At 47.7% G+C, this 17,742-nt stretch overlaps 1 protein-coding gene across 1 annotated transcript in view; it reads left to right on the forward strand.

The window, feature by feature from the left end:
• The window catches only part of flna (filamin A, alpha (actin binding protein 280)), a 264,701-nt gene extending 252,342 nt beyond the window's left edge, over window positions 1–12,359 (forward strand). The window contains 1 exon segment of the mRNA XM_065021021.1: window positions 11,382–12,359. Within this exon segment, the coding sequence (XP_064877093.1) occupies window positions 11,382–11,566 (185 nt within the window). The 3' untranslated portion in view covers window positions 11,567–12,359.
• The last annotated feature ends 5,383 nt before the right edge of the window (window positions 12,360–17,742 follow it).

The following is a 17,742-nucleotide window of genomic DNA, read 5'->3' on the forward strand; positions in this document are numbered from 1 at the left end:
TTGTGTCCTACTATCTCTAACTCTACCCACTGCCATTGTGTCCTACTATCTCTAACTCTACCCACTGCCATTGTGTCCTACTATCTCTACCCACTGCCATTGTGTCCTACTATCTCTAACTCTACCTACTGTCATTGTGTCCTACTATCTCTAACTCTACCCACTGCCATTGTGTCCTACTATCTCTAACTCTACCCACTGCCATTGTGTCCTACTATCTCTAACTCTACCCACTGCCATTGTGTCCTACTATCTCTAACTCTACCCACTGCCATTGTGTCCTACTATCTCTAACTCTACCCACTGCCATTGTGTCCTACTATCTCTAACTCTACCCACTGCCATTGTGTCCTACTATCTCTAACTCTACCTACTGCCATTGTGTCCTACTATCTCTAACTCTACCCACTGCCATTGTGTCCTACTATCTCTAACTCTACCCACTGCCATTGTGTCCTACTATCTCTAACTCTACCCACTGCCATTGTGTCCTACTATCTCTAACTCTACCCACTGCCATTGTGTCCTACTATCTCTAACTCTACCCACTGCCATTGTGTCCTACTATCTCTAACTCTACCCACTGCCATTGTGTCCTACTATCTCTAACTCTACCCACTGCCATTGTGTCCTACTATCTCTAACTCTACCCACTGCCATTGTGTCCTACTATCTCTAACTCTACCTACTGCCATTGTGTCCTACTATCTCTAACTCTACCCACTGCCATTGTGTCCTACTATCTCTAACTCTACCTACTGCCAGTGTGTCCTACTATCTCTACCCACTGCCATTGTGTCCTACTATCTCTACCCACTGCCATTGTGTCCTACTATCTCTAACTCTACCCACTGCCATTGTGTCCTACTATCTCTAACTCTACCCACTGCCATTGTGTCCTACTATCTCTAACTCTACCCACTGCCATTGTGTCCTACTATCTCTAACTCTACCCACTGCCATTGTGTCCTACTATCTCTAACTCTACCCACTGCCATTGTGTCCTACTATCTCTAACTCTACCCATTGTGTCCTACTACTGCCATTGTGTCCTACTATCTCTAACTCTACCCACTGCCATTGTGTCCTACTATCTCTAACTCTACCCACTGCCATTGTGTCCTACTATCTCTAACTCTACCCACTGCCATTGTGTCCTACTATCTCTAACTCTACCCACTGCCATTGTGTCCTACTATCTCTAACTCTACCCACTGCCATTGTGTCCTACTATCTCTAACTCTACCCACTGCCATTGTGTCCTACTATCTCTAACTCTACCCACTGCCATTGTGTCCTACTATCTCTAACTCTACCCACTGCCATTGTGTCCTACTATCTCTAACTCTACCCACTGCCATTGTGTCCTACTATCTCTAACTCTACCTACTGCCATTGTGTCCTACTATCTCTAACCCTACCATTGTGTCCTACTATCTCTAACCCTACCATTGTGTCCTACTATCTCTAACTCTACCCACTGCCATTGTGTCCTACTATCTCTAACTCTACCCACTGCCATTGTGTCCTACTATCTCTAACTCTACCTACTGCCAGTGTGTCCTACTATCTCTACCCACTGCCATTGTGTCCTACTATCTCTACCCACTGCCATTGTGTCCTACTATCTCTAACTCTACCCACTGCCATTGTGTCCTACTATCTCTAACTCTACCCACTGCCATTGTGTCCTACTATCTCTAACCCTACCCACTGCCATTGTGTCCTACTATCTCTAACTCTACCCACTGCCATTGTGTCCTACTATCTCTAACTCTACCCACTGCCATTGTGTCCTACTATCTCTAACTCTACCCACTGCCATTGTGTCCTACTATCTCTAACTCTACCCACTGCCATTGTGTCCTACTATCTCTAACTCTACCTACTGCCATTGTGTCCTACTATCTCTAACTCTCCTGCCATTGTGTCCTACTATCTCTAACTCTACCCACTGCCATTGTGTCCTACTATCTCTAACTCTACCCACTGCCATTGTGTCCTACTATCTCTAACTCTACCCACTGCCATTGTGTCCTACTATCTCTAACTCTACCCACTGCCATTGTGTCCTACTATCTCTAACTCTACCTACTTTGTGTCCTACTATCTCTAACTCTACCCACTGCCATTGTGTCCTCCTCTAACTCTACTATCTCCTAATCTCTACCCACTGCCATTGTGTCCTACTATCTCTAACTCTACCCACTGCCATTGTGTCCTACTATCTCTAACTCTACCCACTGCCATTGTGTCCTACTATCTCTAACTCTACCCACTGCCATTGTGTCCTACTATCTCTAACTCTACCCACTGCCATTGTGTCCTACTATCTCTAACTCTACCCACTGCCATTGTGTCCTACTATCTCTAACTCTACCCACTGCCATTGTGTCCTACTATCTCTAACTCTACCCACTGCCATTGTGTCCTACTATCTCTAACTCTACCCACTGCCATTGTGTCCTACTATTGTGTCTCTAACTCTACCCACTGCCATTGTGTCCTACTATCTCTAACTCTACCCACTGCCATTGTGTCCTACTATCTCTAACTCTACCCACTTGTGTCCATTGTGTCCTACTGCCATTGTGTCTCTAATCTCTAACTCTACCCACTGCCATTGTGTCCTACTATTCTAACTCTACCCACTGCCATTGTGTCCTACTATCTCTAACTCTACCCACTGCCATTGTGTCCTACTATCTCTAACTCTACCCACTGCCATTGTGTCCTACTATCTCTAACTTGTGTCCTACTATCTCTAACTCTACCCACTGCCATTGTGTCCTACTATCTCTAACTCTACCCACTGCCATTGTGTCCTACTATCTCTAACTCTATTGTGTCCTACTACTAACTCTACCTACTGCCATTGTGTCCTACTATCTCTAACCCTACCCACTGCCATTGTGTCCTACTATCTCTAACTCTACCCACTGCCATTGTGTCCTACTATCTCTAACTCTACCCACTGCCATTGTGCCATTGTGTCCTACTATCTCTAACTCTACCCACTGCCATTGTGTCCTACTATCTCTAACTACCCACTGCCATTGTGTCCTACTATCTCTACCCACTGCCATTGTGTCCTACTATCTCTACCCACTGCCATTGTGTCCTACTATCTCTAACTCTACCCACTGCCATTGTGTCCTACTATCTCTAACTCTACCCACTGCCATTGTGTCCTACTATCTCTAACTCTACCCACTGCCATTGTGTCCTACTATCTCTAACTCTACCCACTGCCATTGTGTCCTACTATCTCTAACTCTACCCACTGCCATTGTGTCCTACTATCTCTAACTCTGCCATTGTGTCCTACTATCCATTGTGTCCTACTATCTCTAACTCTACCCACTGCCATTGTGTCCTACTATCTCTAACTCTACCCACTGCCATTGTGTCCTACTATCCATTGTGTCCTACTATCTCTACCCACTGCCATTGTGTCCTACTATCTCTAACTCTACCTACTGCCATTGTGTCCTACTATCTCTAACTCTACCCACTGCCATTGTGTCCTACTATCTCTAACCCTACCCACTGCCATTGTGTCCTACTATCTCTAACTCTACCCACTGCCATTGTGTCCTACTATCTCTAACTCTACCCACTGCCATTGTGTCCTACTATCTCTAACTCTACCCACTGCCATTGTGTCCTACTATCTCTAACTCTACCCACTGCCATTGTGTCCTACTAACTCTCCCACTCTTGTGTCCTCTATCTCCTACTGCCATTGTGTCCTACTATCTCTAACTCTACCCACTGCCATTGTGTCCTACTATCCATCCTAACTCTACCTACCACTGCCATTGTGTCCTACTATCTCTAACTCTACCCACTGCCATTGTGTCCTACTATCTCTAACTCTACCCACTGCCATTGTGTCCTACTATCTCTAACTCTACCTACTGCCATTGTGTCCTACTATCTCTAACTATCTACCCACTGTGTCCATTGTGTCCTACTATCTCTAACTCTACCCACTGCCATTGTGTCCTACTATCTCTAACTCTACCCACTGCCATTGTGTCCTACTATCTCTAACTCTACCCACTGCCATTGTTGTCCTACTATCTCTAACTCTACCCACTGCCATTGTGTCCTACTATCTCTAACTCTACCCACTGCCATTGTGTCCTACTATCTCTAACTCCTACCCACTGCCATTGTGTCCTACTATCTCTAACTCTACCCACTGCCATTGTGTCCTACTATCTCTAACTCTACCTACTGCCATTGTGTCCTACTATCTCTAACTCTACCCACTGCCATTGTGTCCTACTATCTCTAACTCTACCCACTGCCATTGTGTCCTACTATCTCTAACTCTAACCCCCACTGCCATTGTGTCCTACTATCTCTAACTCTACCCACTGCCATTGTGTCCTACTATCTCTAACTCTACCCACTGCCATTGTGTCCTACTATCTCTAACTCTACCCACTGCCATTGTGTCCTACTATCTCTAACTCTACCCACTGCCATTGTGTCCTACTATCTCTAACTCTACCCACTGCCATTGTGTCCTACTATCTCTAACTCTACCCACTGCCATTGTGTCCTACTATCTCTAACTCTACCCACTGCCATTGTGTCCTACTATCTCTAACTCTACCCACTGCCATTGTGTCCTACTATCTCTAACTCTACCTACCATTGTCCTACTGCCATTGTGTCCTACTATCTCTAACTCTACCTACTGCCATTGTGTCCTACTATCTCTAACCTCTACCTACTGCCATTGTGTCCTACTATCTAACTACCTACTGCCATTGTGTCCTACCCTAACTGCCATTGTGTCCTACTATCTAACTCTACCCACTGCCATTGTGTCCTACTATCTCTAACCCTACCCACTGCCATTGTGTCCTACTATCTCTAACCCTACCCACTGCCATTGTGTCCTACTATCTCTAACTCTACCCACTGCCATTGTGTCCTACTATCTCTAACTCTACCCACTGCCATTGTGTCCTACTATCTCTAACTCTACCCACTGCCATTGTGTCCTACTATCTCTAACTCTACCCACTGCCATTGTGTCCTACTATCTCTAACTCTACCCACTGCCATTGTGTCCTACTATCTCTAACTCTACCCACTGCCATTGTGTCCTACTATCTCTAACTCTACCCACTGCCATTGTGTCCTACTATCTCTAACTCTACCCACTGCCATTGTGTCCTACTATCTCTAACTCTACCTACTGCCATTGTGTCCTACTATCTCTAACTCTACCCACTGCCATTGTGTCCTACTATCTCTAACTCTACCCACTGCCATTGTGTCCTACTATCTCTAACTCTACCTACTGCCATTGTCCTACTATCTCTAACCCTACCTACTGCCATTGTGTCCTACTATCTCTACCCACTGCCATTGTGTCCTACTATCTCTAACTCTACCCACTGCCATTGTGTCCTACTATCTCTAACTCTACCCACTGCCATTGTGTCCTACTATCTCTAACTCTACCTACTGCCATTGTGTCCTACTATCTCTAACCCTACCCACTGCCATTGTGTCCTACTATCTCTAACTCTACCCACTGCCATTGTGTCCTACTATCTCTAACTCTACCCACTGCCATTGTGTCCTACTATCTCTAACTCTACCCACTGCCATTGTGTCCTACTATCTCTAACTCTACCCACTGCCATTGTGTCCTACTATCTCTAACTCTACCCACTGCCATTGTGTCCTACTATCTCTAACTCTACCCACTGCCATTGTGTCCTACTATCTCTAACTCTACCCACTGCCATTGTGTCCTGCTATTGTCTCCTACTGCCATTGTGTCCTACTATCTCACTGCCATTGTGTCCTACTATCTCTAACTCTACCCACTGCCATTGTGTCCTACTATCTCTAACCCTACCCACTGCCATTGTGTCCTACTATCTCTAACTCTACCCACTGCCATTGTGTCCTACTATCTCTAACTCTACCCACTGCCATTGTGTCCTACTATCTCTACTATCTCTACTCTACCCACTGCTGTGTCCTACTATCTCTACCCTGCCCACTGCCATTGTGTCCTACTATCTCTAACTCTGCCCACTGCCATTTGTGTCCTGCTATCTCTAGCTCTGCCCCACTGCCATTGTGTGTCCTGCTATCTCTAGCTCTGCCCACTGCCGTTGTCCTGCTATCTCTGGCTCTGCCCACTGCCGTTTGTGTCCTGCTATCTCTGTCTCTGCCTGCCATTGTGTGTCCTGCTATCTCTAGCCCTGCCCACTGCCGTTGTGTGTCCTGCTATCTCTACTCTGCCCACTGCCATTGTGTCCTGCTATCTCTATGCCCACTGCCATTGTGTCCTGCTATCTCTCTCTGCCCACTGCCATTTGTGTCCTGCTATCTCTAGCTCTGCCCACTGCCATTTGTCCTGCTATCTCTAATCCATTTGTGTCCTACTGCCATTGTGCCATTTGTCCTACTATCTCTAACTCTGCCCACTGCCATTGTCCTGCTATCTCTGGCTCTGCCCACTGCCATTGTGTCCTGCTATCTCTCTCTGCCCATGCCCTGCTATCTCTAACCTGCCCGCTGCCATTGTGTCCTGCTATCTCTAACTCTGCCCACCTTAGCCATTTGTGTCCTGCTATCTCTGCTCTACCTGCTGCCATTTGTCCTGCTATCTCTGCCTCTGCCCACTGCCATTGTGTCCTACTATCTCTATCTACCCCTACTCTCTAACCTGTTGTGTCCTACTATCTCTAACTCTACCCACTGCCATTTGTGTCCTACTATCTCTAACTCTACCTCTCCATTGTGTCCTACTACTCTAGCCAGTGTGTCCTACTATCTCTAACTCTACCCACTGCCATTGTGTCCTACTATCTCTAACTCTGCCTGCTCATTGTGTGTCCTGCTATCTCTAACTCTGCCCACTGCCATTGTGTCCTACTATCTCTACCCTGCCCGCTGTGTCCATTGTGTCCTGCTATCTCTACTCCCTGCCCACTGCCATTGTGTCCTGCTATCTCTGCCCTGCCCACTGCCATTGTGTCCTACTATCTCTAGCTCTGCCCACTGCCATTGTGTCCTGCTATCTCTAACTCTGCCCACTGCCATTGTGTCCTACTATCTCTACCCACTGCCATTTGTGTCCTGCTATCTCTAGCTCTGCCTGTGTCGTTCTGTCCTGCTATCTCTATCTCTACCCACTGCCATTGTGTCCTGCTATCTCTAACTCTGCCTGCTGTCCTGCTATCTCTAGCCCTGCCCTGCTATCTGCTATCTCTGCCACTGCCCGCCTTGTGTCCTGCTATCTCTGCCTGCCTACTGCCATTGTGTCCTGCTATCTCTAACTCTGCCTACTGTCATTGTGTCCTACTATCTCTATCTGCCCACTGCCATTGTCCTCCTCTATCTCTGCCCACTGCCATTTGTGTCCTGCTATCTCTGGCTCTGCCTGCTGCCATTTGTCCTGCTATCTCTAGCTCTGCCCACTGCCATTGTGTCCTGCTATCTCTGCTAACTCTGCCCCTGCTGTCATTGTGTCCTGCTATCTCTAACTCTACCTGCTGCCATTTGTCCTACTGTCTCTATCTCTGCCTGCTGCCATTGTGTCCTGCTATCTCTAACCCACCTGCTGCCCTCTGTTGTGTCCTGCTATCTCTGTCTGCCTGCTGTCATTTGTGTCCTGCTATCTCTAACCTGCCACTGCCATTGTGTCCTGCTATCTCTGCTCTGCCCGCTGCCATTGTGTCCTGCTATCTCTGTCTGCCCACTGCCGTTTTGTCCTGCTATCTCTAACTCTGCCCACTGCCATTGTGTCCTGCTATCTCTAGCTCTGCCCACTGCCATTGTGTCCTGCTATCTCTGGCCCTGCCTGCCCACTGCCATTGTGTCCTGCTATCTCTAACTCTGCCCACTGCCATTGTGTCCTGCTATCTCTGGCTCTGCCCACTGCCATTGTCCTACTATCTGCTAACTCTGGCCCTGCCTGCTGCCATTGTGTCCTACTATCTCTAACTCTGCCCACCTACCTACTGTTGTGTCCTACTATCTCTAACTCTACCCACTGCCATTGTGTCCTGCTATCTCTAGCCCTGCCTGCTACCCTTGTTGTGTCCTGCTATCTCTAACTCTGCCTGCTGCCGTTGTCCTGCTATCTCTAACTCTGCCCACTGCCGTTGTCCTGCTATCTCTAGCTCTGCCCACTGCCGTTTGTCCTGCTATCTCTAGCTCTGCCCACTGCCATTGTGTCCTGCTATCTCTAACTCTGCCCACTGCCATTTGTGTCCTACTATCTCTAACTCTGCCCACTGCCGTTGTGTCCTGCTATCTCTGGCTCTGCCCACTGCCATTTGTGTCCTGCTATCTCTAACTCTGCCCACTGCCATTGTGTCCTACTATCTCTAACTCTGCCTGCTGCCATTTGTGTCCTGCTATCTCTAGCTCTGCCCACTGCCATTGTGTCCTGCTATCTCTGCCACTGCCATTGTGTCCTGCTATCTCTGGCTCTGCCTACTGCCATTGTGTCCTGCTATCTCTGCCCACTGCCATTTGTGTCCTACTATCTCTACCCACTGCCATTTGTCCTGCTATCTCTAACTCTGCCTGCTGTCATTTGTGTCCTGCTATCTCTAACTCTGCCCACTGCCATTGTGTCCTGCTATCTCTAACTCTGCCTGCTGCCATTGTGTCCTACTATCTCTAACTCTACCTACTGCCATTGTGTCCTGCTATCTCTAACTCTGCCCACTGCCATTTGTGTCCTACTATCTCTACCCATCTGCCTGCCTACTAGGCCCACTGTCCTGCTATCTCTATCTCTACCCTGCCATTGTGTCCTGCTATCTCTACCCACTGCCATTTGTGTGGTCCTGCTATCTGTGTCCTACTATCTCTGCCTACTGTCATTGTGTCCTGCTATCTCTAACTCTGCCCACTGCCATTGTGTCCTACTATCTCTAACTCTGCCCACTGTCATTGTGTCCTACTATCTCTAACTCTGCCCACTGTCATTGTGTCCTGCTATCTCTGGCTCTGCCCACTGCCATTGTGTCCTGCTATCTCTAACTCTGCCTGCTGCCATTGTGTCCTGCTATCTCTAACCCTGCCCACTGCCATTGTGTCCTGCTATCTCTAGCTCTGCCCACTGCCATTTGTGTCCTGCTATCTCTAACCTGCCCGCCATTTGTCCTGCTATCTCTGCCTGCCCACTGCCATTGTGTCCTGCTATCTCTAACTCTGCCTGCTGCCATTGTGTCCTGCTATCTCTGCTCTGCCCGCCATTGTGTCCTGCTATCTCTAACTCTGCCTGCTGCCATTGTGTCCTGCTATCTCTAACTCTGCCCACTGCATTGTGTCCTGCTATCTCTAACTCTGCCTGCTGCCATTGTGTCCTGCTATCTCTGGCTGCCCACCCACTTGTTGTTGTCCTGCTATCTCTAACTCTGCCCACTGCCATTGTGTCCTGCTATCTCTAACTCCTACCCACTGCCATTGTGTCCTACTATCTCTAACTCTGCCCACTGCCATTGTGTCCTACTATCTCTAACTCTACCCACTGCCATTGTGTCCTGCTATCTCTAACTCTGCCCACTGCCATTGTCCTGCTATCTCTAACCCTGCCTACTGCCATTGTGTCCTCTATCTCTGGATCTGCCCAATTGCCATTGTCCTCCTGCTATCTCTAACCCTGCCCACTCTGCCATTGTGTCCTGCTATCTCTAACCTGCCTGCTGCCATTGTGTCCTAACTCTCTCTGTGCCTCCTAACTGCCGCCATTGTCCTGCCTCTGTCTGCCCACTGCCATTTGTCCTGCTATCTCTGGCTCTGCCCACTGCCATTGTCCTACTATCTCTAACTCTGCCCACTGCCATTGTGTCCTGCTATCTCTGGCTCTGCCTACTGCCATTTGTGTCCTACTATCTCTAACTCTGCCCACTGCCATTTGTGTCCTGCTATCTCTGGCCCTGCCCACTGCCGTTTGTCCTGCTATCTCTGGCTCTGCCCACTTTGTTGTGTCCTGCTATCTCTAGCTCTGCCTGCTGCCATTTGTGTCCTGCTATCTCTGGCTCTGCCCACTGCCATTGTGGTCCTGCTATCTCTGGCTCTGCCTGCCTGCCGTTCCTGCTATCTCTGCCTGCCTGCCATTTGTGTCCTGCTATCTCTAACTCTGCCCACTGCCATTGTGTCCTGCTATCTCTGGCTCTGCCTGCTGCCAGTTGTGTCCTGCTATCTCTAACTCTGCCTACTGCCATTGTGTCCTGCTATCTCTAACTCTACCCACTGCCATTGTGTCCTACTATCTCTAACCCTACCCACTGCCATTGTGTCCTACTATCTCTAACTCTGCCCACTGCCATTTGTGTCCTGCTATCTCTAACTCTGCCTGCTGCCATTGTGTCCTACTATCTCTAACTCTGCCCACTGCCATTGTGTCCTACTATCTCTAACTCTACCCACTGCCATTGTGTCCTACTATCTCTAACCTACCCACTGCCATTGTGTCCTACTATCTCTAACCTGCTGCCATTGTGTCCTACTCTATCTGCCTGCCTGCCGTTGTCCTGCTATCTCTGGCTCTGCCTGCTGCCATTGTGTCCTGCTATCTCTAACCCTACCATTGTGTCCTACTATCTCTAACTGCACCTGCCATTGTGTCCTACTATCTCTAACTCCCACAGCCGTTGTGTGTCCTATCTCTGGCCTCTGCCTGTGTGTCCTACTATCTCTAACTCTACCTAACGTTTTGTGTCCTACTATCTCTAACCTATTGTTTGTGTCCTACTATCTCTAACCCTACCATGTGTCCTACTATCTCTAACTCTACCCACTGCCATTGTGTCCTACTATCTCTAACTCTACCCACTGCCATTGTGTCCTACTATCTCTAACTCTGCCTGCTGCCATTGTGTCCTGCTATCTCTAACTCTGCCTGCTGCCGTTGTCCTGCTATCTCTGGCCCTGCCTGCTGCCGTTGTCCTGCTATCTCTAACTCTGCCCACTGCCATTTGTGTCCTACTATCTCTAACTCTGCCTACTGCCATTGTCCTGCTATCTCTAACTCTACCCACTGCCATTGTGTCCTACTATCTCTAACCCTACCCACTGCCATTGTGTCCTACTATCTCTAACTCTACCTACTGCCATTGTCCTACTATCTCTAACTCTACCTACTGCCATTGTGTCCTACTATCTCTAAGTCTACCCACTACCATTGTGTCCTACTATCTCTAACTCTACCTACTGCCATTGTGTCCTACTATCTCTAACCCTTCCTACTGTCATTGTGTCTTTGAGCAATGCAAATGGAGAAATAAACATCTATCTATTATTTTATATTTTTCTCTTGGTGAGTGTTGACGGGCCCAGGGTTAGGGTCAGTGTGTGTATTAACACTGTCCTCCCTCCAGGTCGTAACATGCTGTTGGTGGGTGTGGACGGGCCCAGGGTTCCCTGTGAGGAAGTTCTAGTGAAGCATCTTGGGAACCGTGTCTATAACATCAGCTACCAGCTCAAGGAGAAGGGAGAGTACATCCTGGTAGTGAAGTGGGGAGAACAACACATCCCTGGGAGCCCGTACCATATCATTGTCTAGACCAATCAAATTCTACCATATCACTGTTTAGACCAATCAGATTCTACCACATCACTGTTTAGACCAATCAGATTCTACCACATCACTGTTTAGACCAATCAGATTCTACCACATCACTGTCTTCACCAGGGTTCCCCAAATGGCGGCCCGGTAATTTTATTTCAAAGTTTTCTGAACAATATATAAATAAATGTTATTTAAATGTCTTATTGTTGGACATAAAAGACTAAACACAATTAAAAAAAAAAAAACCCTCACAGGTCATTTTTGGCATGCGTGTTGTCGACTCCTGGTCTAGACCAATCAGATTGGTGAATTCAGAATCCTCAAAACTAGCACTTTGTCTAGACCAATCAGAGGGTCCCAAGTCACTGTCTAACCAATCAGCGATTACAAGCTTCCAAACTCATACAACATAACCCAAACCAACCAATAATGCATAAACACTGAATATCCCTCTCTTCATCCGTCGTTCCTCCCTCCCCATCATCCCCCTATCCTCCATCCCCATCATCCCTCTCTCCTCCCTCCCCATCATTCTTCTGTCCTCCCTCCCCATCATCCCCCTATCCTCCATCCCCATCATCCGTCGTTCCTCCCTCCCCATCATTCTTCTGTCCTCCCTCCCCATCGTTCCTCTCTTCATCCGTCGTTCCTCCCTCCCCATCATTCTTCTGTCCTCCCTCCCCATCATCCCCCTATCCTCCCTCCCCATCATCCCCCTATCCTCCATCCCCATCATCCCCCTATCCTACATCCCCATCATCCCTCTATCCTCCCTCCCCATCATCCCTCTCTCGTCCCTCCCCATCATCCCCCCTATCCTCCATCCCCATCATCCCCCTCTCCTCCATCCCCATCATCCCTCTATCCTCCCTCCCCATCATCCCCATATCCTCCCTCCCCATCATCCCTCTATCCTCCCTCCCCATCATCCCCATATGCTCCTCCCCATCATCCCTCTATCCCCATCATCCTCCATCCCCATCATCCTCCATCCCTCTATCCTCCCTCCCCATCATCCCTCTATCCTCCCTCCCCATCATCCCTCTATCCTCCTCCCCATCATCCCTCTATCCTCCCTCCCCATCATCCCTCTATCCTCCATCCCTCTATCCTCCCTCCCCATCATCCCTCTATCCTCCCTCCCCATCATCCCTCTATCCTCCCTCCCCATCATTCCTCTCTTCATCCCTCTGTCCTCCCTCCCCATCATTCCTCTCTTCATCCCTCTGTCCTCCCTCCCCATCATTCCTCTCTTCATTCCTCTATCCTCCCTCCCCATCTTTCCTGTATCCTCCCTCCCCATCATTCCTGTATCCTCCCTCCCCATCATTCCTCTCTTCATCCCTCTATCCTCCCTCCCCATCATTCCTCTCTTCATCCCTCTATCCTCCCTCCCCATCATCCCTCTATCCTCCCTCCCCATCATCCCTCTATCCTCCCTCCCCATCATTCCTCTCTTCATCCCTCTATCCTCCCTCCCCATCATCCCTCTATCCTCCCTCCCCCATCATCCCTCTATCCTCCCTCCCCATCATCCCTCTATCCTCCCTCCCCATCATTCCTGTATCCTCCCTCCCCATCATTCCTCTCTTCGTCCCTCTGTCCTCCCTCCCCATCATCCCTCTATCCTCCCTCCCCATCATTCCTCTATCCTCCCTCCCCATCATTCCTCTATCCTCCCTCCCCATCATTCCTCTATCCTCCCTCCTCATCATTCCTCTCTTCATCCCTCTGTCCTCCCTCCCCATCATTCCTCTATCCTCCCTCCCCATCATTCCTCTCTTCATCCCTCTGTCCTCCCTCCCCATCATCCCTCTATCCTCCCTCCCCATCATTCCTCTATCCTCCCTCCCCATCATTCCTCTCTTCATTCCTCTATCCTCCCTCCCCATCATTCCTCTCTTCATCCCTCTGTCCTCCCTCCCCATCATTCCTCTCTTCATCCCTCTGTCCTCCCTCCCCATCATTCCTCTCTTCATTCCTCTATCCTCCCTCCCCATCTTTCCTGTATCCTCCCTCTCTTCACCCCTCTGTCCTCCCTCTGTCCTCCCTACCCATCATTCCTCTCTTCATTCCTCTGTCCTTCCTCCCCATCATTCCTCTTTCCTCCCTCCCCATCATAATTATTATCAGTTATAGAGGAGAAACATGCACCTTTTTATTACTGTAACTAGCTTAGCAACATGTAGCTTCCTTTCCCCACACAGTGATTAGATGTGTGCAAGTGCTAGCCTAGTATTGTATAGTGTGTTGGTATAGGGGTTTGCTTAGCGTAGCATAGTATATTGGTATAGAGATTAGCCTAATGCTAGTCCAGTGTGTTCATAATGCTAATTTTAACACGTTTTATTTTAGCTTCTGCTAGTGTGGCTTGGTGTTAGCCTGTCTTAACCAATTACTAGTATTGAATAATAACTGTAATGTTAGTAGTATTGAATAATAACTGTAACGTTAGTAGTATTGAATAATAACTGTAACGTTAGTAGTATTGAATAATAACTGATACAGTAGTATCAGTCCTTTAGGTTTGTTAGTCAGTATTCCAGAACAAAAAATAACCTTGTCTGTTAAAGGGCTTTAGAGTGTTTTTGTTAGACAGTATTTTAATACACAATAAAGATGTGTAAGTATTTTTCTGTCAAGGTAAATGTGGATGTTTTTACTCTCTCCAAACACACACACACACACACACTAGAGACATCACACACACACTAGAGACATCACACACACACACACACACACACTAGAGACATCACACACACACACACACACACACACACTAGAGACATCACACACACACTAGAGACATCACACACACACACACACACTAGAGACATCACACACACACACACACACACACTAGAGACATCACACACACACACACTAGAGACATCACACACTAGAGACATCACACACACACACACACACACTAGAGACATCACACACACACACACACTAGAGACATCACACACACACACACACTAGAGACATCACACACACACACACACTAGAGACATCACACACACACACACACTAGAGACATCACACACACACACACACATACACTGGAGACATCACGCACACACACACACACTAGAGACATCACGCACACACACACACACTAGAGACATCACACACACACACACACACACACTAGAGACATCACACACACACACACTAGAGACATCACACACACACACTAGAGACATCACACACACACACACACACACTAGAGACATCACACACACACACACACACACTAGAGACATCACACACACACACACACACACACACACTAGAGACATCACACACACACACACACACACACACACTAGAGACATCACACACACACTAGAGACATCACACACACACACACACTAGAGACATCACACACACACACACACACACACACACTAGAGACATCACACACACACACACACACACACACTAGAGACATCACACACACACACACACACACACACACACACACACACACACACACACACTAGAGACATCACACACACACTAGAGACATCACACACACACACACACTAGAGACATCACGCACACACACACACACACACTGGAGACATCACGCACACACACACACACTAGAGACATCACACACACACACACACACACACTAGAGACATCACACACACACTAGAGACATCACACACACACACACTAGAGACATCACACACACACACTAGAGACATCACACACACACACTAGAGACATCACACACACACACTAGAGACATCACACACACACACACACACACTAGAGACATCACACACACACACTAGAGACATCACACACACACACTAGAGACATCACACACACACACACTAGAGACATCACACACACACACACTAGAGACATCACACACTAGAGACATCACACACACACACTAGAGACATCACACACACACACACTAGAGACATCACACACACACAACCAGTACACACAACCAGTAGGTCACATGTCAGTACATACACACAACCAGTAGGTCACATGTCAGTACAGACACACCAGTAGGTCACATGTCAGTACATACACACAACCAGTAGGTCACATGTCAGTACACACAACCAGTAGGTCACATGTCAGTACATACACACAACCAGTAGGTCACATGTCAGTACATACACACAACCAGTAGGTCACTTGTCAGTACAGACAACCAGTAGGTCACATGTCAGTACATACAACCAGTAGGTCACATGTCAGTACACACAACCAGTATGTCACATGTCAGTACATACACACAACCAGTATGTCACATGTCAGTACACACAACCAGTAGGTCACATGTCAGTACACACACACAACCAGTAGGTCACATGTCAGTACACACAACCAGTAGGTCACATGTCAGTACACACAACCAGTAGGTCACATGTCAGTACACACAACCAGTAGGTCACATGTCAGTACACACAACCAGTAGGTCACATGTCAGTACATACAACCAGTAGGTCACATGTCAGTACATACACACAACCAGTAGGTCACATGTCAGTACATACATACAACCAGTAGGTCACATGTCAGTACATACATACAACCAGTAGGTCACATGTCAGTACACACAACCAGTAGGTCACATGTCAGTACAGACACACAACCAGTAGGTCACATGTCAGTACACACACACAACCAGTAGGTCACATGTCAGTACACACAACCAGTAGGTCACATGTCAGTACAGACACACAACCAGTAGGTCACATGTCAGTACATACACACAACCAGTAGGTCACATGTCAGTACACACAACCAGTAGGGCACATGTCAGTACATACACACAACCAGTAGGTTACATGTCAGTACACACAACCAGTAGGTCACATGTCAATACACACAACCAGTAGGTCACATGTCAGTACACACAACCAGTAGGTCACATGTCAGTACATACACACAACCAGTAGGTCACATGTCAGTACATACACACAACCAGTAGGTCACATGTCAGTACATACACACAACCAGTAGGTCACATGTCAGTACATACACACAACCAGTAGGTCACATGTCAGTACATACACACAACCAGTAGGTCACATGTCAGTACACACAACCAGTAGGTCACATGTCAGTACATACACACAACCAGTAGGTCACATGACAGTACACACAACCAGTAGGTTACATGACAGTACACACAACAAGTACACACAACCAGTAGGTCACATGTCAGTACACACAACCAGTAGGTCACATGTCAGTACATACACACAACCAGTAGGTCACATGTCAGTACATACACACAACCAGTAGGTCACATGTCAGTACATACACACAACCAGTAGGTCACATGTCAGTACATACAACCAGTAGGTCACATGTCAGTACACACAACCAGTAGGTCACATGTCAGTACATACAACCAGTAGGTCACATGTCAGTACATACACACAACCAGTAGGTCACATGTCAGTACATACACACAACCAGTAGGTCACATGTCAGTACATACACACAACCAGTAGGTCACATGTCAGTACAGACAACCAGTAGGTCACATGTCAGTACACACAACCAGTAGGTCACATGTCAGTACATACACACAACCAGTAGGTCACATGTCAGTACAGACAACCAGTAGGTCACATGTCAGTACACACAACCAGTAGGTCACATGTCAGTACACACAACCAGTAGGTCACATGTCAGTACATACAACCAGTAGGTCACATGTCAGTACAGACAACCAGTAGGTCACATGTCAGTACACACAACCAGTAGGTCACATGTCAGTACACACAACCAGTAGGTCACATGTCAGTACACACAACCAGTAGGTCACATGTCAGTACACACAACCAGTAAGTCACATGTCAGTACATACAACCAGTAGGTCACATGTCAGTACATACAACCAGTAGGTCACATGTCAGTACAGACAACCAGTAGGTCACATGTCAGTACACACAACCAGTAGGTCACATGTCAGTACACACAACCAGTAGGTCACATGTCAGTACACACAACCAGTAGGTCACATGTCAGTACAGACAACCAGTAGGTCACATGTCAGTACACACAACCAGTAGGTCACATGTCAGTACATACAACCAGTAGGTCACATGTCAGTACACACAACCAGTAGGTCACATGTCAGTACATACACACAACCAGTAGGTCACATGTCAGTACATACT

Source organism: Oncorhynchus nerka, linkage group LG7 (assembly GCF_034236695.1).
Source record: "Oncorhynchus nerka isolate Pitt River linkage group LG7, Oner_Uvic_2.0, whole genome shotgun sequence".
Taxonomy (NCBI): domain Eukaryota; kingdom Metazoa; phylum Chordata; class Actinopteri; order Salmoniformes; family Salmonidae; genus Oncorhynchus; species Oncorhynchus nerka.